The sequence below is a fragment of the Vanessa tameamea genome, chromosome Z, assembly GCF_037043105.1.
Source record: "Vanessa tameamea isolate UH-Manoa-2023 chromosome Z, ilVanTame1 primary haplotype, whole genome shotgun sequence".
Classification (NCBI taxonomy): Eukaryota; Metazoa; Arthropoda; class Insecta; order Lepidoptera; family Nymphalidae; genus Vanessa; species Vanessa tameamea.
This window is the reverse complement of record NC_087341.1, coordinates 15,584,022-15,607,940: the sequence shown is the minus strand read 5'-3', so window position 1 is coordinate 15,607,940 and position 23,919 is coordinate 15,584,022. Positions and strand designations below refer to the sequence as shown.

At 32.8% G+C, this 23,919-nt stretch overlaps 1 protein-coding gene across 2 annotated transcripts in view; it reads right to left on the bottom strand.

The window, feature by feature from the left end:
• LOC113404102 (G-protein-signaling modulator 2) overlaps positions 1-22,918 on the bottom strand; it is a 40,483-nt gene extending 17,565 nt beyond the window's left edge. For both annotated transcript variants that reach the window (XM_026644865.2, XM_026644866.2), the window contains exons 1-7: positions 22,673-22,918; positions 20,623-20,852; positions 20,199-20,477; positions 19,665-19,904; positions 16,729-16,993; positions 15,869-16,048; positions 14,953-15,170 (exon numbers count right to left, since the gene is read on the bottom strand). In XM_026644865.2, coding sequence (XP_026500650.1) covers positions 14,953-15,170; positions 15,869-16,048; positions 16,729-16,993; positions 19,665-19,904; positions 20,199-20,477; positions 20,623-20,852; positions 22,673-22,738 — 1,478 coding nt within the window. In that variant the 5' untranslated portion in view covers positions 22,739-22,918. The remainder of the gene's footprint in view (positions 1-14,952; positions 15,171-15,868; positions 16,049-16,728; positions 16,994-19,664; positions 19,905-20,198; positions 20,478-20,622; positions 20,853-22,672) is intronic.
• Positions 22,919-23,919: the final 1,001 nt, after the last annotated feature.

Sequence of the window (23,919 nt, the reverse complement as noted above, 5' to 3'; positions counted from 1 at the left end):
TTAAACAAATCCTTCGGGCACGTAAGCGCCTCAGCCGTTGTGGTGGCCTGGAAACAGTTTACCGGCAATGGCAATGGCTTGGATGTTTAACTCAGTTGTGGGACAATTAACTGTCAGTTTTATTTAGTTTAAATTAAAAAAGATACATTTGATTGACACAAACAGTCGCGACAGTTAACTTATCGATAATGAACAACATATTTTAAGTAGGAGAAAATCTCAAGTGTTTTATTTACAAGTATGTGTTGGAACACAACGACGCAGCAATGAGATTAATAGAAAACAACAGATTATTTATTTATTTAAGTGTAGCTTACGTTTACATATTACGCAGTTCTTTTTAATATCAATTGTTTTAAAGAAATAATTTTAGTAAAAAATCTTTTGACATTATAAAAAGGATTATATTCACGATATTTTTTTGAATGTTAAAATAGTTAGGATTTTATATACAAAACCGTTTACCTTTCTTCAGTATTTGACATCCCGCATTAATAATATTACACTTAAATTAACACTTTCCAAATATAAAAAAACATTATTTCTTGAACACTCTCGACACTGAAATATAGTTTAAGAAGTTTTTACTAATGTCACTGAGACCAAGCAGTCTAAAAATGACTGAACAATGGATGCGTGATATATACGATGTTTAGCGATTATTTTAGATAAGCGCTGTTACGAGGCGGATTTTTCGATCAGAGATATCGTCTTTGTTTGCACAATTTTTGTTCACAGTACAGTTTAACAGGTCAATATTCTAGTTAAAAGAATCCAAACGCCAAAAACGGGATTTCGTATTAGATTTTCTTTACAAATACATAAATTACTTTGATATAGTTCAGTTTCAGAAATCATGTCGTGTCGGAGCTTCCTCGCACAGATCCGTCTCAGTGAGCAGATTCCTTCCACATTTTGGTAGGGTCTGGGCTCCACTGGCCTTTCATATTTTTATTATCTTATTAAACATACGCGCAGTAGAGTACGTTTAACTCAATATTTTACTACAATATGTATCAGTTAAGTTTATTATTTTAACGAACGTTGGAAATTTCAGTGATGTCAGATCAAAAGCACAGAAACTGTTTGACACGCTTTCACGTCACGACTACTCAACCTACCACCGTGAAACTAGTATATAAAGGGTTTTCCATTAAGGGCGCTTGATCTTTGAAATGCAAAAAAAAATACATGTAGGAGAGATATTTGCGATTTTTTTTTTTTATTTGGAAGGTCTATCAACCCCTTTATGTATGGAATATGACATCATTCAAATGACCGCCACGGCTTCGGTTGGTGGCGCGCACACGAAAGGTCCAATTTTCGATGACTCTGGCGCACAAATCGGGCTGTATTTGATCGATGGCGTGGCGTATGTTGATCCATTTTCATAAAACAATTTTATGATTTGCACGTGCTGCTCGACACTGTAACCTGCCATGGTGGTTTGGGAGGACGGAATGAATATAACACACTGCATTTGACAGCTGTCACTCAAACAACATGGCCGCAATCAGCTGTCAAAGTTCAAGCGTCCCTATTGGAAAACCCCTTACTATAAACAGTATTGTATACATTCTTACCTATTGTATGCAGTGTGTATTTAGATTATATACTTGTAATTTTATATATATCGATAATATAATTTATTTACTGATATATAATATGTGTATTCTATATTTAAATTTAATTATTAGTTCTAGTTATAGATTAATGATTAATCGTACGCCTCTGTTATTTAGGCTGTATCCATGTTGTATTTATTTATTTTCTCTTTGTGGTGTACAATTAAGTAGAAAGAGAAGTATTATAACATAATATTATATATTTTATTAATGACTTGTTTCTATTATTACCGGCAGATTTATATGACCTCAATCACTTGTGTTTTTTTTACAATTAAAAACAACTTGGTTTTTCATATTTACCACGAATTCGTTTCGGCGAAAAATATTTTTATTTTTTATCAAAATCTAATCAAGTTTTCAACGAATGTTATTATTTGATTCTTGGAATATATAGCAATGAAATATATATTGCTATATGTATTCCAGGTAATTTTTTTCTTTGACTGAAATGTTCAATCTGCGATTTGCATGGATGTCGTTCGTATTTGCCGGAATAAAGTTAGGAACATATATATATATATATACATACATACATAGGAATTTAGATGACGTTTCCTCTAATCATAAATATACCGAACTTCTACATTAAATTTCGATTTATATTGCAGTGCAGGGACATGTATGGACTTGTTAATGTAGCGTAATTTACATCTATTTTTTTGTTTGCGTTGGAAATACGCGTTACGCGTTCCTCCCACGTGGAAGTGGGAGGGTACCCGCATTGGAGCAGCGTGGTGGAATATGCTCCAAACTTTCTCCTAAAAGGGAGAGGAGGCCTTAGCCCAGTAGTGGGAAATTAACAGGCTGTTATTGAGTTTAAAAGATTATTTAATTTTTGCATAAGAATAAAATAAAGCGAATAATATTAAAGTTGTAGGCCATCAATATCATTTCATAAATAGAATTAATCAAACTATAGAGAAAGGTCCACTTTTTATTTATTCATGTATATTTGTAGTAATTTTTAAATAGCATTAACATTTTTGTTTTTTGTGAAATATTATGATAATAATAATGTGGAGAATATATTTTAAACTGACAATATATATTTTATAAAATTTGATTTAAATAACTCCATCCATTTATTTATTTATTTAAATATCTCCCTATATGTTATGTCATATTTTTTGGACAAAAATATTCTCTCTCGTCTCTGAAACCAGAAGCGGACAGTTCCAATATTTAAACATCAACATGACTCTATTTCTGGTTTGCTGTCGAATACATATTCGGAGTTGTAGTTTTCATTCAAATTGTAAACGTGATTATTTTGAAAGAAACTGTGACAATAATTGTATAGACACGAGCAGGAAAAGTAAACTAATAACACCTAGTTTCCGACTTCGCAAAGCTAATACATCCTTCCTACGGCACGGTATTCGTTTCTATAATAAGATTCCATAGTTACTTATAACTTGGCCTGTTAATAAATTTAAATCATAGATTTAAATATCGCATCTTACTCAGTACAAGATTATATTAATTATAAAAAGTGTGGACTATTATTTCATTTCTAGAAAGGATATCTATAAATTTAAATTAAAAAAATATTGTACTCTATTGATAAAAACTCTGTAATTTAAAATGGTGGAAAAGAGTAACTACGTACTGAGTTTACTGATTACCGGTTCTTCTTGATATAATCTACTTTGCGAACCGGTGGTAGCTTCACAACTAAATCAACACTAAAATAAATATTATTTTGATTTAATGTCATTTGAATTTGGAATTGAAATATTCATCCTTTCGTTATTATTTCGTTTCCTCTGCCTGTTAGAAAAAGCTTGTTAACCGATACACATATTGCGTGGCTATTTTTTTATTTTTAGTTTTATCGGTATATAAGTAACATATATATCCCGTATTGCATCTGTACATTCCGATAAATAAAAACGTCGAATTTACAGTCGTGTTTTTTATTAGTTATTAGATTGCTTTTTGATTTGAATTCGTTTCGTGGGTTGATACATTTACGATATTGGACAAATATTTTTTAAAGCTTTGGTATGTGGCTCTTTTTGAATATAAACACGGGTGAACAGGGAGTAGAACATCCCAGCTACACCCCGAAACATGTATCTATAATTATAATGTATTCATTGATTAAAACTAGTTCTCGTCCATTGGACCGTAAATTCGACCGTAGTTCATTGATAATAAAATATTAGATGCGTTGTGATGAGATTCGAATGATGCGATGTGATTTGAAAGATACGTAGGAAAAATGAGGCAAGGACTGCACGATACCTTGCCACTACTACAAAAATATATATACAAATTTAAAAAATAGTGTCATTGTTTTTCACCTTTGACATGACATGTTTTGTCTTTACATAAACTATGAATGTTTCATATTAAATATTACGTAGATAAACCTGTATGTGTTAAACAAATCATAGTGTGTGTAATGTTTTTTTTTTTAATTATTATAATGTATTTCTGATGCATTTTTATAAAAATATTAGCTTTTTGTACTCCTTCTTCACATAAACTCTAATAGTACCAAATTTCGGACACCTCCGTGCGCATTCTTTGGTAAAAAAAGGTAATATTATAGCTTAACGTATTTATATATAGATAAAATTAGATACCTATAACGCATTGTCAAAACGGTTAGTTCATGTTATAAAGTAAAGAAATATCTGACGGCTTCAGAAATGTTATTCGAAATAAATAATAAATCCCAATCAGTTATATATATAATTGAAATCAGAACTTTATTTCAATATTATAAATACGTTTGTGATAACTTAATACTATCCATCCGCATCAATATATTTTACAATTGTCGATAAATCACCTGATCCATTTTGACGGCAACTTATTATTTTCAGAGGGATATTATGATTTCACAAGTGACACTATAATAACATATTTCGGTAATTGACGTGCTAAAAGGCGCTAGGGCTGTATAAAAAATGAAATTAACTTAAAACAAAACCTGTCATAAGCTTCGAAATTTGTAAAATTCTGTTGTATTTTTGAATCACTAGTATGAGGACGCAAACATTATTTTTGTTTAATATTTTAATGCAGCAGCGTGGGAAATTGGCTACTCATTGGCAAGCGGTCACTTCCAAAGATAAAAACCGCCCGTGTAACTAAACTCATACTGTAAATGAGACGGAAAAAGTGTTACCTTCACTCATTTATTTTTTAAACAGGAACGCTTCAATACAAAGTATTGATGTTGGAATAGCTAATGAGGGCTTGTACCGAGCCAGGCGCGCAGAAAGCTCTACTACCCGGCCCCGTTTACATATTATATTCAATAAAAATATAATAAATCCGTTGCGAAATACTAAAGAAAATATTTATCAATAAATAATTTACAAGAAATATTTATGAATCAGTAGGAGGGGTGACTCTTTAATGTCATAGGTCGGGCAAACGGACCATCTGATGAAACGTGGTCATCACCACCCAAATATTGGCTCTGTAATAAATCAACAATTCCTCGTCAATGCGCCACCATCCTCGACAACTAAGATGTTGAAAACTCACCCTTCGAATCGGGAACAAAATCATACTAAGTATTACTGTTTGTCGGAAGATTGTTCTAATCTACTAATGTTTTCATTTAATTATTTGTTATCTTTTGTCAGCAATTGTTGTTCTAATAATCAGTTTTTACGTAAATTTGCCTGTTCCAGACAGAACCACATGATGGTGCAGCGTAGTAAGAAATATTAACCATTCCTTATATCGCCTATGCACCACCAGCTTTGAGAAGTAAGAAGTTGTATCTTCCGTTCCTTATATTACACTGGCTAACTCGCTCTTCGAACCGGAACACAGCATTTTTAATATGTGCTGCGTAGCGGTAACTTAAATGATGAGTGGATGGTACCTAACCAGACGGAAAATTAGTCATAAAAAAACCGAGTATTGACCATTTTCTACACATTACGCTAAGTCACAGAGATGGAAAAATTAAATCGAATCTCAAAAAAAAATAAAGATCTAATATAATAATAATCTATATTTTTTAAATAGTTTTCTTGCTTGAAATGAACACATGAAATGTTTAAATGTTATCAAACAGCATTTGATTAAAGTAATTATTATGATCCCATACGTGGAAAGCATACGTTGAATTAGGAACGGGAATTAGGGTGGCAAGGGGTGGATTACGAGGGGCGTTCAATGTATTCTCGTTATCGAGGTGATATACTAATGATAAGGGTAATTTAATGATCTCATTAGTTAATGACACTCTTTGAGGGTATAAATACATAATTTCATTTAATTGCCACCATTAGTATTCAAGATATCATTGCGAAAAAACAACTATGATGACTGATTCGACAATGATGAAAAAAATCGAGCATCGCGCAGTGATAAAATTCCTTACAAAACAAGGAAAAACTCAAAAATTTATCCATGAAGAAATGGTGGCTGTTTACCAAGATTCTGCGCCTTCATTATCTACAATTCAGAAGTGGTCAAGTGAATTCAAACGGGGTAGAGAGAGCATTGAAGACGACCCCCGCGCTGGTGGGCCAATTTGTGCCGCTACTGAAGAAAACGTCAAATTAGTCGAAAAACTTGTACTTGAAGATGCCCGTGTAAGAGTGAAAACATTACCAGAAATGACTAAGCTATCCGTGGGTACCATTCACACAATCCTTCATGAGCGCCTGAATTTGTCAAAGTGCAAGATGGGTGCCGCGAATGCTCACCGCGCTACAGAAACAAGTGCGAGTTGACTGTTGTAAGGAGTTTTTGGACCTCAGTGGTGAAAATCCGCAAGGTATTTTCGATCGGATTGTTACTGGTGATGAAACGTGGGTTCATCACTATGACCCTGAGAGCAAGCAAGAGTCTATGCAGTGGCACAAAAAAGGATCAGACCCGCCGAAGAAGTTCAAAGTCACTCCGTCCGCAGGAAAACTCATGGCCACGGTGTTTTGGGATTCTAAGGGAATCTTGCTAATCGAGTACACAAAAAAAGGTCAAAGTATTACTGCTGCATCATACGCAACCAACCTGCGTAATTTAAAGGAGGCAATTAAAGAAAAAAGACGTGGAAAATTAACCGCAGGTGTGTTGTTGCTTCACGACAACGCGCTGGTTCACAAGGCGCGCCTTGCCTAGGTTGCTGTGCGGGAATACGGATTTGAAGAAATCAATCATCCACCCTACAGTCCGGACCTTGCCCCTAGTGATTATTATCTATTCCCTAATCTTAAAAAAGACCTTCGTGGAAAGCACTTTTCGGACAATGAAGAGTTGAAGGGAGCAATAAACGAACATTTTTCGGGCCATGAAGAAAAATATTTTTCAGAGGGAATTAAAAAGTTACTTTCACGAACAAATAAATGTATTGAGATGTTAGGGGAGTATATTGAAAAATAAAATTTATTCAGAATTTTCCGCCTTTTCCTTCATACCTATACCGAGAATACATTGAACGCCCCTCGTATGTCCTAGAGATATCATTTTAAAGGACCTGCCCTGGTGTATGATTTCAATGTAAGCATTTGCTTGTTCAAAGTAGAAAATTTTAATCAATGAAATAGAAATGTCCTTTAGTTAAATGAACATTCGATGGCGGATATTTTCAAAACGGAAATCCTATCTCTCCAGGCTTTCCCACTACGAGCCGCCATTTAAATCAATTTATATTGAATGTCTGGACTCGTCAAACAATACACTCGGAACAAGTATTACTGCTGGTTCGATGCGGTATTTACATGGATACATCATTTATTTTCTTACAAACAAAGAAACGCCGTGAATATATTATGATATATATATATATTAAGATATAATATTCACTTCTATGTTTAAATCGATTTTTTATATGATAGGTGGCAAACGAGCAGTAGGCTAAAAGTAAAGGAAAGTGACTTCCACCGCCCATGAACATCTGCAACACCGGGGGGCTTGCAGGTGCGTTGCCGGCCTTTAAGGAAGGAGCACGCTTTTTACTGGAAGGTCCCCAAGTCGTATCGGTTCGGAAAAACCGCCGACGACAGCGGGTTCCACAGAGAGATTGTGCGAGGCAGAAAATTTGTTAAGTATCGCGCTGTTGTGGATTTTAATTGAAATAAATTAGATTTAACCGTTTATAATGGCAATAATAGATTGGTCAGATATTTGTGATATATTGCTTGCACATTTGTTCGTGTGTGCGTGTCGTTTTTGCGACCGATCAATAAAGGATATCCACACAGGTGATCGAATGGAGGGACAAAGAGCCGGATATTAAGGAAAGCCAGGAACGTTGCTGTATTAATCAGGATAACAAATGCGGGGGACAACCATTTCCAACGCATTGCTTTCAGATTTCAGATCATGTAGATAATATTTATTTTATAAAAAAATTAACTCACATCTCTCCCTTGTTTATTTGTTATTGAATAATTAATATCGGTTCTATGATTTGAGTATGCTCCCGATTTTAACAAAGTATCAGTTGAATACTGATTTATATTATTCATCATTGCCTGAGGAGATATATACATTAGTAGGGTTTAGTATATACAATTTTAGATACCATATTATGTGTATCATTTCATCTTGTGTTATTGTTTACTATTCGATGACATTATTTAATAGTGGTTTATTCATCCACATTTAGATATAAATTTCTGTACATGGAATACGGTAACGCTCAGATATTTAATATTTCCGGGGATACATTTGGAACGTAAATACAGCAGAAATGATTATTTGAACTAAAATAATTATAGAATAAGGTAAATATTTAACAAAGTGAAATAAATCGTAGTTTTCCCTTTCGCTAACTTACCAATTTCTTATGAAATATTGACAGCTAATTAATTATATAAGAAATAATACTTTCTGACGTCAAACAATATCTCAATGTTTTGTTGCATTAAAATCGAGGGAAATGTATGAATTAATAATTTTAGAACTTTAGTCCCAATCGTTGCTGTCTGTGCTTGCCTTTTAGTAATAAGCCTCCAGTGTCTGTTGTACTGTCTAATAGAGGTGAACAGAGGTGGTAACGGCCGACCATAGACGACGAAGACTCCCTTTGATAAAAATTAATCGATCTGGCACAATCAGCCCGCAAAAATATATTTTTTTATCTAAACTCAATTTTTGTTATAAATTATTTGGCAATATTTATTTCGTTTGCGATTTTTCCGAAAGTCAATTATTTTTGTTTATGTTTCAGTCCACACCAATTTAAATTTAACCTATGTCATCAGCTTACATAAAAGGAACACTGCAGGCCAAAAGTTTATAACAAATTTAGTTACAGGAGGATAATAAATCAAATAAACTTCACAATAATCAGTGTCCTGTGATGAAACCCGAGCCTAAATCCAAGCGTTTTTTCCTAAAAAAGTATTCTTTTAATGAATAATAAGATTTATTTATTCATTTAATATTAATAAACTTTTTAAATAGTAAATGGTAAATTGATTATATTTCCCGGTATCTTATTATATATGCGTATACCATTGCCCAAAAACGTTCTCTGTACCGTATGCAAACGGTAAGTAGAGGTTACAAGTTTATTCTTATTTCTTGTATTAATAGTATGTATATCAGCTTTTATGGAATATCTTTGTATATTCTTCTGTATAGATATTATGTTATCATAAATATATTGTGAAGCAGCCGTTAATAATGAGACCGCGGCATAACATAGAACTGAGCACTATTATTATTATCGTGTTGGAAAATTAATCAATTTCCAAGATCCCACTGCATCTTGTTCTTCTCTTACGACAGTTCCGAGTTTTGGTGTCGTTATGCGTCCATTTCCCTTGCCGATGACGACAGTTAACAGACAAACATTTTCATCACTAGCAGTGGTCTCGAACTTTCGTGATCGATCTTTATTCCCTGACTGATCGTATCGAATGTTTGTGGTATGAGGAGTGGGATTAACCGAATTCAATAAATTCATAGCCTCTTACTACGGACGATTCTGCGTAGATTGCTTTAGTATCATATCCGATAATTTCATGTTTTCATGTGATTGAAGCACAAAGAAAAATAAAGTTCATTATATGTTCACATTTACTGCAATCTGTGAAAATGTTCTACATATCTTTTGTACATAGTACCATAAAATCTTAAGTGCTATATAAGAAACAATTATGGTTAATAAGTTAATTAGTATTGGCCAGGTCGAAAACAAATATGTGCTTGGTTCTGGCTCGATAATCATTGGTGTTTGAAACAATACACGTTTATAAGCAAGGAACCAAAAAATATACGAGAGTGTGACTTATTAGAAATTATTTAATAAACTTTTCTAAACGTATAACATCCCGTCTCTTTGTCTCCACTGGTGACAGAGTTGCATTCTATCTGCGATGAATGACAAATGAGAATTCCACTGGAGATGATAAAGTTATTTACAAATGCTCACAAACTTCTGGCCGGCAATATATATGAGCTCACAGCCACATATTCCTTTGATCTTTACCGGCTAACGAGAATACAGGAATTTCGACATATGATTGAAATTCTAGATAGGTCATTACGGACTTGTCGCGAACGCGTGTTTAAAATACGTCGCCATCCGAACTTTAATAATTAATCACATGACATAAAGTGTATATAAAATTTTATATATTTATATAAAAATTTAGGTTTTAGGGTAAATATCTCAACAACGGGTCAAATTCTCACATTAAATTTGATTATAGGGAACCAAATAGGGTACAGTAAGCCTTTCTTCCTTGAGGCGTCAGACAAGTTTCTGTCACCCAGAATGTGTGCTCCTAAGTATAATGAAAACTCTGAACTGGGAAGGAAAAGAAATTAATAGAAATGGGAAACTCGTCAGTAATTCGATTGCGAATTACATCATACTCTTCTACGAAACAGCATCGCAATTACGGAAAATGGTTATGAACTAAATGTAAGCAATAAAATTAGCCTAAAACTAATATCAAGACTAAAATTGTGACGAACCACTAAACTTTACCAATCTTTATTGGTAAAGTCTGGTGGTTTGTCTTCGTCAGTTAGAATTGAACTATTCAAGAGATGTTGAACTATATTTTGACTGACGGAGACAACAAATATCTTTCTCAACGACAAGATACAAAAATGAGATTAAAAGACCGATTCGATCGGTCTTTTAATCTCATTTTTGTTTAAAATTTTGTCCAAAATTATTCCAGACTATATAGTCTGGAATAAATTTTGGAATAGAGAAAGCCTAAAACCAAAACTCCCTATAAAACTTAAGAAAAAAAGAATGCTAAGTGCAATATTGTTTAAACGATGGACCCGGTACGGTGAATACATGGATTGCTACGTCTCTCCTCTCTCACGTCGAAAAGGGCACAAACAAAGGACTGGATGCGATGTCACCACAAGAAACCACCTACCCAAAACTGTGTCGTCCAAAGACACGGGTTTTATTTAATCTAGTTATTAAAATAAAAAGTAACGATAGTTTGTACTTATATCATCGACGAAAGGAATTGTCGTGAATTAAAACAATGAGCTTTCGATGGTCCTGTGTTTCGCATGGCTGTCAAACAAGGATTTACAATAATAATATTAAAAACAAAATGAAAGTATACCAGAGAACGATGGACAGATGTGGACTACAAATAAAACATAGAACCAGCCCAAAAACTAAAATGAAATAGGAAATGCACATTGCACGTAGAGACAAGGAAACAAAGACACCTGTCAAGGACCAACAAACAAAAGGAGAAGAGGTAGACCGAAAGAAAAATGGGTTCATGATATATTAGTCGTTGAAAATGTATTTTTAATTAATAGCATAAGCCGATTTTTGGCCCAGTAATTATGGGACGATCGCTGCACATAAAACGTCTTATTTTGAAGAGCTTCAGCCTTAGATGTGCAGAAAATTAAAGACGATTCTTGATTACGATTTAACAAAGAATTAATTTTAGAAAACGGAAACAAGTTACTGGCCGGTCAGATAGCGGCGCTATGGCTGTATTAAAAAAACAAATGTAAAACGTGTAAAAATCGTCAGTTTGCAATGAAATTAAATCAAAACAAAACGATAGGATTACTAGATTAAAAATCTGTTGAATAAACGCGAAGTTTCGCGTGCAACCCACTCGTTATTAATTAATTTAAGCATTTGTATTTATTAATCATTAATACATTTATACGAAATGAAATTATTTATTATGAAATTGTAATTTAATATAAGTTCAAAGTTTGATAATGTTTTGCAATTATTGTATTTCGAGTGATTTTCGATAAATAAACCAATAACAAAATGAGATGAGCCCGAATATTTAATTGCAAGATCACGTTACATTATTGTTAAATATATAAATGTATATTGTACATGCTCGTCATGTTAACAAAAAAGGGGACAAATAGTAGTTGATCGTCACAAAAGAGTCGTAACTATGGAAATGGCAACATGAAATTGCTCTTCAATATCCCCAAATGTAAATTTCCAAAGATAACATATCAATGATATCTTCTTCGGAAATTCAAGCTCGGGCGTGTAGATATGGTGGATGCCAGGTTAATTTTCTTGGGTACATTTACATTGAAGCGTGACCGGTATTCTGCCGTTAAAAGCACAAATAGTAGCGATATTATCGACTCATTGTTTCAACATAATACTTCTGCAGATTTCCAATGGCCAAGATGTGTTGTGAACTTCTAGAGAAATTTTGCTGGGATACTTCCATCGCATATATAGCCTATTCCAATAGAAGTAGGAATAAAGATAAACAAACAGATTTACGTACTTCATGCAATTTGATTATAATACAATACTATTAAACTTAACTACTTATTTCCGCTTTAATTTTACTTCCAAAAGTCCGACAGCAAATTCGCGGACGTTAAAAACGCCATATTTACGCAAATCCAAAGTAAATATCATAAAATCGATGAAAATTTCTTAAATTAAAAATAAAAATTTTATTGAATTCACATAGAGCTTTTATATGGTGTTTTTATTCACAAGATTTCTGACTATATTGCTGTCGATCGAGGTGTTTCAATTGCAAAAATATTACAATAGCTGATTTTATGAATAATAAAGGAGCCTTTTATTCATTGTCTGAAACGAGCATCGTCTCCCTGTCACTGTCCCAACACGTTCACCTACTTGCACTGTAAACTTAACATTTCAAATGTAAATAATCATGAACGTGAAACAGTTTTGACAAAGCAAAGTAAGGTAAAGATTTTGGAGCTAAATCCAGCACGCTTTTCCAATGGTTTTACTTGATGGCTTTCCATGCCCACCTGGAGGTACAACCCACGCGTCGACTATTCTACCGCCAAACAGCAAAACTTAGCAAGTATTGTTGTGGTGCGGTTTAAATGGTGAGTGAGCCAGTTTAACTACAGACACAAGGGATATACCATCTTAGTTACCAAGGTTCTAGTGGTATCGTATCGTATCCGTATACCTATGATAGTGGATATCCATCCGTTGCTGGAGGTTACACGTGGCAGATCATTTTCTGCATTAACTCAGCATATGCTCAGGTTTCCTCACGATTGTTCGAGTCACCGCCGAACACGAGACGAATTATTATAAACACAAATTAAGCACATGTAAATTCAGATCAGAATTAGATTAAGACTCACATCTCCTAACCACAGAGTCATCAAGGGTTTCTTGTTGCTTTTTAATTTACAACGCCATCTATCGCCTCTTCATTTAAATGCGCGATCTGCGGGGCTATTACGGTTAGAGCATAGCAATTGTTGCTATCGAATATTTGTTGCGGATTGATATCAAATCAAAAAAATCTAAATCAGTATTATGGACCTACGCAGTAGCATAATAATATAAATATTTGATAGAAACAGTTGCGATGCTCTAACCGTAATAACCCCACTGTTGTGTAGCAATCGTAACACGATAAGCTTATAACGCTAAGTTTCCGACTCCTCAAAGTCAATAAATCCTTCTTGGGGCAATGTATCCGTTTCTATAATAAAATACCGCAGACGTTTTTAACTTTGCCGTTTCATAAATTCAAATCATTTGTAAAAAATACATTGGTAAAGAAGGCATATTATTCGATACAAGATTATATAGATGATAAAAAAGCGTGGAGTTAATGCTTGTTGACTTCCAGGCAGGAGACATAACATACATATATAATTGTATTTAACTAACATGACTGTATTTTTATATGTTGAAAAGAGTAACTACTGAGTTTCTTGCCCGTTCTTCTCGGTAGAATCTACATTCTGAACCGGTGGTAGCTTTACTTAATATAGTTTGTTAAATGACGATTCAAAAGTGCTTGTAAAAGGCAACTTGAATAAAGTATATTTTGATTTTGATCTTGGTATGACAGATATATATAACGTATTATTATTTAGTGACCTCTCAAGTCTCTATGGTCAATATTTACTGACACTTATATTACAAACAACGTTATTTATAATTTCAATAATGCATGCCACTTACCTTTATACATAAAAACAAAGATCAGTATAGATCATTGTTGTTATTTGTGAAATGATTTCTAGAATAATTACGATTTCGAAATGGGAAAGTAGAAATTTTAATAGATATTGTTCGTTTCATATTTTTTCGCTAATATAAAATATTATTCTGAGACTGCTAAAATAATTATATTAGACTAGTTGTCGCCTGCGGCTTCGCTCGTGTTTTAGGGGTTGTAAGTAGCCGATGTCCATCCTTGGAGTTCAAGTTTGCTTCATACCAAAATTCATCAAATTCGTTTCATTGGATTGGTAGTGAAAGAGCGACAGACAGACAGAATTACTTTTACATTTATAATATTAGTAAATATATATGATTTTTTTTAAATAAAATTGATTCTACTGAACAAGACATTCGTAGATCATGTCGAAATATTGAGCTCCACCACATAAAAATTAAAAACATAGTAAAAATCCCGTTTTAAATACTTGTACTAATTAAAATAACCATGTTAATTTAAAATCTTGTTTCTACTAATTTAAGTAGAAACTTTTGCCTGTAACTATTTGTATTAATATTATAAAGGCGAAAGTAACACTGTTTGTTTGTCTGTTAAGCTTGCAGGGCTAAACCACTGGATCGATTTTGATGAAATTAGGTTCGAAGTAACCTTAAGCGCCAAGTACGGACATAAACTACTTTTTTCATCCTTTGAGAGGGTAATGTTGGGTGTAAAAGTGCACGGAGCGTTTTCGTCATAAACTGAATTCCAAACGGACTAAGCTGACATAACCAACAATTACCCAACAAATTAACAATCTTTGTCAACAACTTTATATAGTAATCTGATAAGAAATCAAATCTAAATTCCTTTCGGTATGAGGCTGATATGATGCTGTTCTCATACACGATGCACTATAATCTATGGTCGTGATCAAAAAAACAGAAAAAATATATACTCACGGGTTTTTGTTTCCACTACTGGCAGATCGTTGCAGCTTTCTCGGCCTGTTCTCTTTGTCGAGGCTGGCTCTTTGTTCGTCCATGCGATCTGACTGACACCGCGCGACCAGCTCCATGAACATTTCACTTGGATTATCTCCTTCTTCAGACTCGCCCCGGATCATCTCCCTTTCTTTACTATTATCTTCTCCTTCTCTTTTCTTCGCATCAGGAGTTATCTAATGACAATCGCTTTGATAAGAATCTATGTTTACATCGGAAAAATATTATATACTTATTAAAACTAGAGTATCGTTTAAGACAATTTCCAGCTTTAGGATCTCCTCATAAGAAGGTTGTTTAGCTTATAACACTATGCTGTATTCATGGATACAGTGAATTGATCATTGGATTAATTCAAGTAGTTAAATTAGAACAGGAATCTGTTAACCACGCTTTTCCAACGCGGATTGGTGGATACACATTTGGCAGAATTTCGTTGAAATTAGACACATGAAGGTTTCCTCACGATGTTTTCCTTCACCGCCCAGCACGGGATGTATTTGCTCCAAACCTTCTCCTCAAAGGGAGATGAGGCCTTAGCCCAACAGAGGGACATTTACAGGCTGTTAATGTAAAATAAGCATCTAAATGATTGTGTGGCTATATTTATAATATTTATATCATAAGCCAAGCAATGTGAATTACAATATTTTAATTCATTAAAAAAATTAATAAATAATAAAACAAATAAAAAATAAAAAACATGACTACACTTATGGAGAGTATATGAAAAAGTGTTTGTAAGTATATGTGATTGTTTGCTTGTGTGTGTGTGTGTGTGTGTGTGTGCGCGCGCGTGTGTGTGTGTGTGCGCGTGTGTGTGTATTTGTTTTATTGATATAGTTTTTTTGTAAATGAGAGCTTAAAAGATTACCTTTATCAGAGACAGCTGTTCCATACTCTGTCGTCTGACACGCAGAGCATTGAAGGGTGTGCGGGGTGCTGTGGCGGAGTCCTGAGGCGGTGACGGCGTCGCGTCAACGGGAAGGCCTAATACTTTGCAGAGATCGCCGATGTTCATTTGTGCTGTGGCCATGCCAAGAACGTCGCCGAGCTATTAGAGATATGATTATCTTAATAAAAATTATCGATCAACTAAATAGAGTTCAAATAATATTATAGTTAAGTAAAAGCTGCATTAATATCTGCCACGGAGGATTGAACCGTGGATACATATAATCTTCTCTTAATTTAACATACTGTTAGTAAAAACAGACTATCCTTGAATGTTTCAGATGAAATAAGGGTTGAATTTTCCAAGTGAACGTACACAGTAGTATTACGCGTAGAACAGAAAATTCAAAACTACAAGAAACGTCGAAAAACTGAAAAAAGTTTTCAAGATTTTTATACAAATGAACGCCGAAAAAATTGCTAATTATTATTTAATTAATAAAATGATACACCACACCAACCCGGAATGAAATTGCTCGCAATGGAATGATATAATGGTTCATACATGTACATTTGACTGTACCGTGAGAATACAAAACATTCAACAGGATACTAGCGTTCCCAATGCACAAATTGGACTCTACGATCAATCGTAGTCTTAACCAAGTCGCACTCAGGAAATGTTTTCTATTTTTTTTTAAATATAATATGGCGCAATAAACGTGTCAATGAAATAACCATTTCTCGTGGTCTTGTCAAATAAAATTCTTACCGCAAATACAAATGTGATATTTTTTTGCATTAGTGCCTCATTACGTTAAGAATATAATTAAATCTGACCTCTTTAGAAATATTGTAATGTTCCTTGGCAAAATAAAGCGCTTTCTCGTGATTCCCGAGTGCTGCATGAGCATTGCCCAACGACCAGCATGCTCTGCCTTCGCCAACTCGGTCTTGTAACTTCCTCGCCGCTGAGAGGTGACGAGCGTGGTACTCCTCAGCGATGCGATACTCGCGTAGGAGAGTGTAGGTGTTCCCGAGGGAGTAGCATGCTTGGGCTTCGACTGCTGCATCTCCTAGCTCTTCAGCAAGAGCTAGGGTACGTCTGAATGAACACAATAAATCTATAGGTTTATAAAGTACATTTACAAATACAGATAACAGCAGTTCTATATTTCACACAGTAGCATTTTCCATGTATATATAACGAGTATGTGATATGTACACCCAGCTTTATCTAAACTACATTTTTATAAAATATAGATAGATAGATAACTAGCTGCAAGTACCGACTTCGTAAGGGTAATTCAAGCAAGCAATAAAGTTATCCATCTCATTCTTCCTCTAAAAGCAGAAATATCCAAAATCTTTTCTTCGCGGATGATTACGTCATAAAGTAAACCTACGTTCAATTATAACTTTCTCGGCTCAGTAGTTTGGGTTTTACGTTGATAATCAATCAATATTATTATTATTACTAGTGGGTCGCCCCCGAAACTTCCCTGTGTAAAGTGGCAACCAACACTCTTACGCCAACCTACTTAGGTACTGAGATGTTTAGACTCATGTATTTCCTCGGGTTGCTACTGAGTTATTTCCTGTCATAAGAACTCAATTTATTTATTGACTACCCGGGGTTTGAACCCGAAGCCACAACACCAACGCGACACATAAAAAATATATTAATGTCATGTAAAATTTATATTATAACCTTTTAAAGTAATAGTTTTGGGAGTCCTACTTATATTGTAGGAAACAAAGGTCATCCTTCAGAACCACAGAGATATAGTTGGCCATTGGAATCTTATATTTAAATATGTTGATATACATATCTCTGTTTGTGATTAAAATACATGTAAATAGACTTCAACACCATTTGACCCATAACGGTGAGGACTTTTTAAAAAATATTTTTTGCATATTACCACTTAAGGTCGCTGCAGAGCATTAACATCATATTTTACAAACAAATTCAAAGATAGATTGAAATGCTTTCCGTATATTCGCTAGTATAATATATGAATAAAACATTTGTACAAAATTATAAAAAAACTCAGCGCACTAAAATATATGTAGTTACTTATATATATATTATCATAGAGTGAAATCACAAAAAAAATTAATTGAGTATTATTTGGTTTTTAGTCACATTATTTCGCCTCAGCTTTCTTAGTCTAATGGGTAATATTTATTTTAGATTCTGAGCTCGTTGGAATCCCAGGTAGGGCCAAAAAAAAGTAATTGGATTTTTCTGTCAAAACTTTTTATCTGTATCTGTACTGGATAAAGGAAATAAAATTCTTGCTACAGACAGAATGCAATGCTATTATTGCTGTGACTTATCTTTTCATGTGAGAGTTTCGTTAGACTGGGTTGAGTAATGGAGTGTGTTTGCCCATGCAAATATTAAATATTATAACTAATTAAATTGACAGCATGACATTTTATTTACTATTTCGCCTTTTGCTAACTCCGCAAAGAGATAAATATTTGTCGTCAAAACACAAAATGATTTGTTTTTAAATTGATAAAAACTTAATTTTGATTGCCTTATCGTTCCAATATTCCAAATTCAATAAATGCGGTAAGTACTTAACATTCGCAATAAACTCAATTCAACTATTGCTCAATACATAAACATAGTATAACAAAATGACAATAGCTTTTTATAAAGTGTTTTAATAAAGTGTGAATAATCGCTAATCAATTATAAAACTGTGGGTACGTAACTACGCAATATTTACAGCTGTTTATAGTACATTTCAAAAGGCACGTCAAATACAAATTTAATACAATTGAATCCTTACTAAGATTATAAAAGCGAAATTTTATACGTATGGTTGTTTGTTATTATTCCACCCAAAAACTACTGAATGGATTTTAATGAAACTTTAAAATAATCTAGATTATACATGAGACTAACGCATAGGCTATAATTTATAAAAATATTGTGTGAATAATACCTGATAACCAATCCCTAAAACGAGAGCGAAGCCGCGGGCTTTAACTAGTTATGTTACATTTTACATTTTCTGAGAAGTTATAGATAGTGCCAGCATATTATTTTTTAAACAAAAGAGAATGGGGTATAATTTTCATAATATTATTTTATTTTTGCACAGCAATCAATCAAAGACTAGAATTTAACATATTCTAGGAGTAGAATTTTAAATAAATTCATATATTCTATTCACTTCCCGGGATACAGGAATCATTTATAATAACAATTTGGTTTCATACATTCACAATGTTATATTTGATCTAACATAAGAAATGCCTCATTTAATCAAATAATAGATTTCAATTCGCAAGAGCATGTCTATATTATATATAAAGTTATTTTATCCTTACATTTACACTTTTAACCAGGGTTCGCGGATATATATCAGCGGATATATATCATGATATTTATCAATTGATTTTTATCTTGATATATATCAATTGATTTTTTCCTATTTTCTGAACAACACTCATAAAATAAAATTAGTTGATTTATCTCACAAGCAAATGAAGATATAATAATAAAAGGTACTTGTTTTTTAAGAGTTCATTAAAAATTAGTATTTAAAAGTATTTCGACACTTAAATATTTAATAATTGTTTACAGAATGAAATTCGTTGCGTTTTCTTAGCCTGGATTTATATCAAAAAATCGGATTTTTGATATTTATTATAAAAATCGGATTTTTTCGAACCCTGCTTTTAACATTATATATATATATGAAAATAAAACATAGCCAATAACACTCTATAAAGTAAGACCAAATAGTACTCACTTGTAATGCTCTGCTGCATTTTCAAATTGTCCAAGGAATATATGTGAATTGCCCAAGTTGCTATTAGCTCTGCGTTCTGCAGCTCTATCTTCTACCTCTTGGGCTATTCTCAGTCGCTCTGTGTGATATCGTATTGCTCTGGTGAAGTCACCGAGGAGGTAGCAAGTATTGCCGAGGTTGCCGCATGCTCTACCCATTGCTTGTCTGTCACCGAGGCTTCGCATTAGTTCTAAGTTTTCTCTGTAATAATTATAATAAGAATATTAATTATTTGATTCTAAGTTATATGAATTAATATTGAATAATGTTATGATTTCGATAAATTTTTTTTATAGAAAATATTTTAAGAAATTCTTGGAATTGAATTAAACCTTATATTTTTTTATATTTTAGTTTAGAATGCCTTAGTAATAGATAGTATAGATCTTAAACACTAGTTTTCAAGGTAAGGCAAGGTAGTGTAAATTAAATATTCAGGATTGACAATGCTTATCTTTTGAAATAGTATTAAAAGTATGTTATTTGTATACTTACTCGTAATATGCAACAGCCTGTAAAAGACAGTCCCGTACTTCTTGAGGAAAATGACCAGGGTCATTTTGGCCAACTCTCCCCAGCTGTTTCCCTTGCGCGTGGTATACGTTGCCTAAATTATATAATGCACGACCCTCGCTCAGTCGATCACCGAGGGTACGTGATATTTCCAAGTGTCTCTTGCAACATTGGATTGCTTCGTTAAATTTTCCCATAACTTTCAAAGTGTTTCCTAAGTTACCAGACGCCTTCGCCTCGCCAAGTTTATCATTCATTGTTCTGAAATGTCAATCAGAATTACGGAGTCAGTTTTAAGATACTATTTAACGATGAAAGAAAGAGAACCTAATAATAGAAATAAATAAAAAAATGTAAATCTTCAATATGAAAGGAACTTTAAGTATCAAAAACTGAAATAGCTTACCTAGCTAATGTTAGGTCATGTTTATGATATTGCATAGCCTTTGTATAATCGCCTAAGTAGAAATAAGCATTGCCTAGCTGGCTGTATATAGCGCTGAGGGTTCGTAAATCATCCGTTCCAGCCTGGATAGCCGCCTGGAAGAAGGCCACACCTGCTCTGCAGTCCCCTGCTTTGCATAGTCGTTCACCCTCCAACGCCAATTCAAGGCACATAGAACCACCATCGCAACTCTGTAATATTAAACCATTGAAATCTGTTATTTACAGTTACTTAGTTATATTTAAGCATTTGGACATCTTTACCAATGATTGCAGGTTCAACCCGGAACATGCACCACTTACATTTCTATATGCTTAATTTGTGTTTATAATTCATCTTATGTTCGGCAATGAGGGAAAACATAGTGACAAAAACTGTATGTGTCTAATTCCAATGAAATTCAGTCACATGTGTATCCACCAAATCGGATTAGTTCAGGGTTGTAAAATTAGCTCCTAATCATCCCCTCAAAGGGAGAGGAAACCTAAGCCCAGCAGTGGGATGTTCACAGGCTGTTACGTTAAACATTAGTACTCATAATAAAAAAGCAAACACAATATTAATAAGCATATGAAATGATTAATACACGTAATTTTATCATGCTGTTTTAATTATACAGGTATTTAAAACAGTTTTATTTGTGTTTATATTTATGGTATTGTTATTTATATTTTTAATTATATTTGTTTTTATAAATATATAGATATATATACATATACATTATAATTGTGAAGTACAATATTATTTCAATAGAAATGTATATTATGTGGTAAAATGAATCAACTTAATAACCATATGAAGCGATCAGTATTGTGAGTCACTTAGACACAACTGAACTAATTACATATTAATTTATTATTTAACATAAAGTGTGCTGATTGAATGATTCTAGTGGTTTTGTTGACTTAGAATCTCATTGATGCTTGTCGTAACATTATTGCCTAGGATCGCTACCTGGCTTTGTTTGCAAGAGCTGAGAACAAGGGCTAGTGTTAACAAAATTAATTTATCGTACAGTTCATATACATTTTTTTACTCAAGTTAGTTTAATTTAAATTAGTAGCCAAAATCTGTAATTTTATTGAATACATACTTTAAAAATATCAACAAAAACAATATAGTCTGGTATTTTATTTACCAATATCCTATCTAATTTAATTTTAATTGATGGCGGTAGAGCCCACCCACACACATGTCTGACACACTTGTCCAATCAGTTTTAAAAAGAAAACAATTTATAAAATAAAAAATCAAGTGTGCTAAATTGTTTTATAATCATCTGTATTGGATAATGATCTAGTTTGTTACTTCACACCAGCACCTTGTTTCAATTATACAAGTTTTACAGTCTGTTTTAAGTAACAACATGCAATCATATTGCATACTTAGTAAAACCACATTTTAATATCATTTTAATTTTCACAGTAACACACACACAGTACTTTAATACAACAAAGATATTTAATTTAAAATACATTTTTATTCAAAAGTAATATTGAAACTTTTTTTTTTTATATTTTGTAACAAATTTAGAACTTTTCAAAGTTCCAAACTTTGTTAAAAGTGCTTTGAATTTAAGCATTAACACATAGGAAATATAATTTTAGGTGACACATTTTAAGTGATCTATTGTTATAAATCAGAGCATTTCTATAACAAAAGATAAACAATTATCTTAATTACATTTTAACAATTTTATCTCAAATTTCTTGTTTACATATTTTAGCTATTGTTTTGAATAACTTTTAACCCGTTATCCCAAATTTGAACATGACAAGAGTTAGGTTTTATAGATTAAAATATCGCGCCTGCAAGTGAATAAAATGCGCAGGCAAGTATCGTCTTCCGTATTAGGGTTCCTATGAGTGACTCATGATTACGTCCTGTATTTAACAAATGAGGCCATATTTAATTTATAGGACCTTCGAAGTTTAACTTTTTTTGATTGAATAGTGTCACTATTTATGTTCCAAATTCACGATTATTTTTTTGATAATCACAATATACACACCTGAGCATCGGTTGAAAGATTTTCAGCGCTCGCACTCAAAGACATTTTATTTAAGATTGAAGACATACAAAAAAACAAAACAACAGAAACCAAAAAAAAACAAAAAAAAAATCAAAACTGATTTGTCAGATAAATTTCATAATTGTGTTTTGTGTAAGTTTACATCGCCATGGGCGTACACAAGCGTCACCAATATAACAAACTTTGCCGTATGTATTACAGTTATGTTTGGTTGATTTTTTTTTGTTTTGCGACATTCAGTGCTGCCATATAATTTAATTATTTGTTTGCAAAAATCATTTAAATTTCTGAAAGTGAAGTTAATTAATTTTACATATTTTTAGATAAAGTGAGAGCTTTATCTATAATGTCATTATAATTATTGATTCGTATTTATGAAAAAAACAAAGCAAAATGGAGCGTTACATGAACTACTTACAGATTTTTAAAAACGCCATCTAGTTTAAAAAGGTATAGTTAGAATATGGTTAGTGTATTACCATACGGCAGGTGGCGGTAGCTGTTAGTACTAAGTTTATGGAAAAGTACAATATTATGTAGGTACACCAGATACAACCTCAATATTATAAAACTTGTTTTTAATATTATAACAATTATTTAAACTTGAATTATTTTTATTTTTTCAAATATTGTGATTACAGTCTGGGTACGTTAACATTTCGTTATAATTATAATCAGTAACTAAAATGGGAGTGGCAAATGAACACTGTATGAATACTACGAAGTTGGAATTAAAACGCAAAAATATTACGATACTGATCTTATTTACATTGTTACAAACGTAAATATTGTATCTAATTAAAAAGTAGGAAGTGTGTAATGCACTGATTATGTCATCTAATTTTTTTTTTATATATTTAACCGAAAGGCATATAATAACTATATTAACAAATATTATTATCAATCATTATCGGTCTATAGAAATTCTCTACCGTCCACTAATACTCACCTAACCTTACACCTAATTTACTGTACACCTTAAAAAAACACTCCATAAATACATTATTTGTAAACTGTTGAATTGCACTATTTAAATAAGTTTATTATTAAGTTCATTCTGGAACTGCAAACTCTTACATCGTGTTTATTCGAATATATATAAGTGTATTATATTTCAATGTTTAGTCAAATTAATTTATAGATATTATTAGGTAGGTAGTAGCTTCAATTATTTCTGGCATTATACCTCTAGATCCCGCTTACGAGAAGCTTTTTTTAACCTAAGT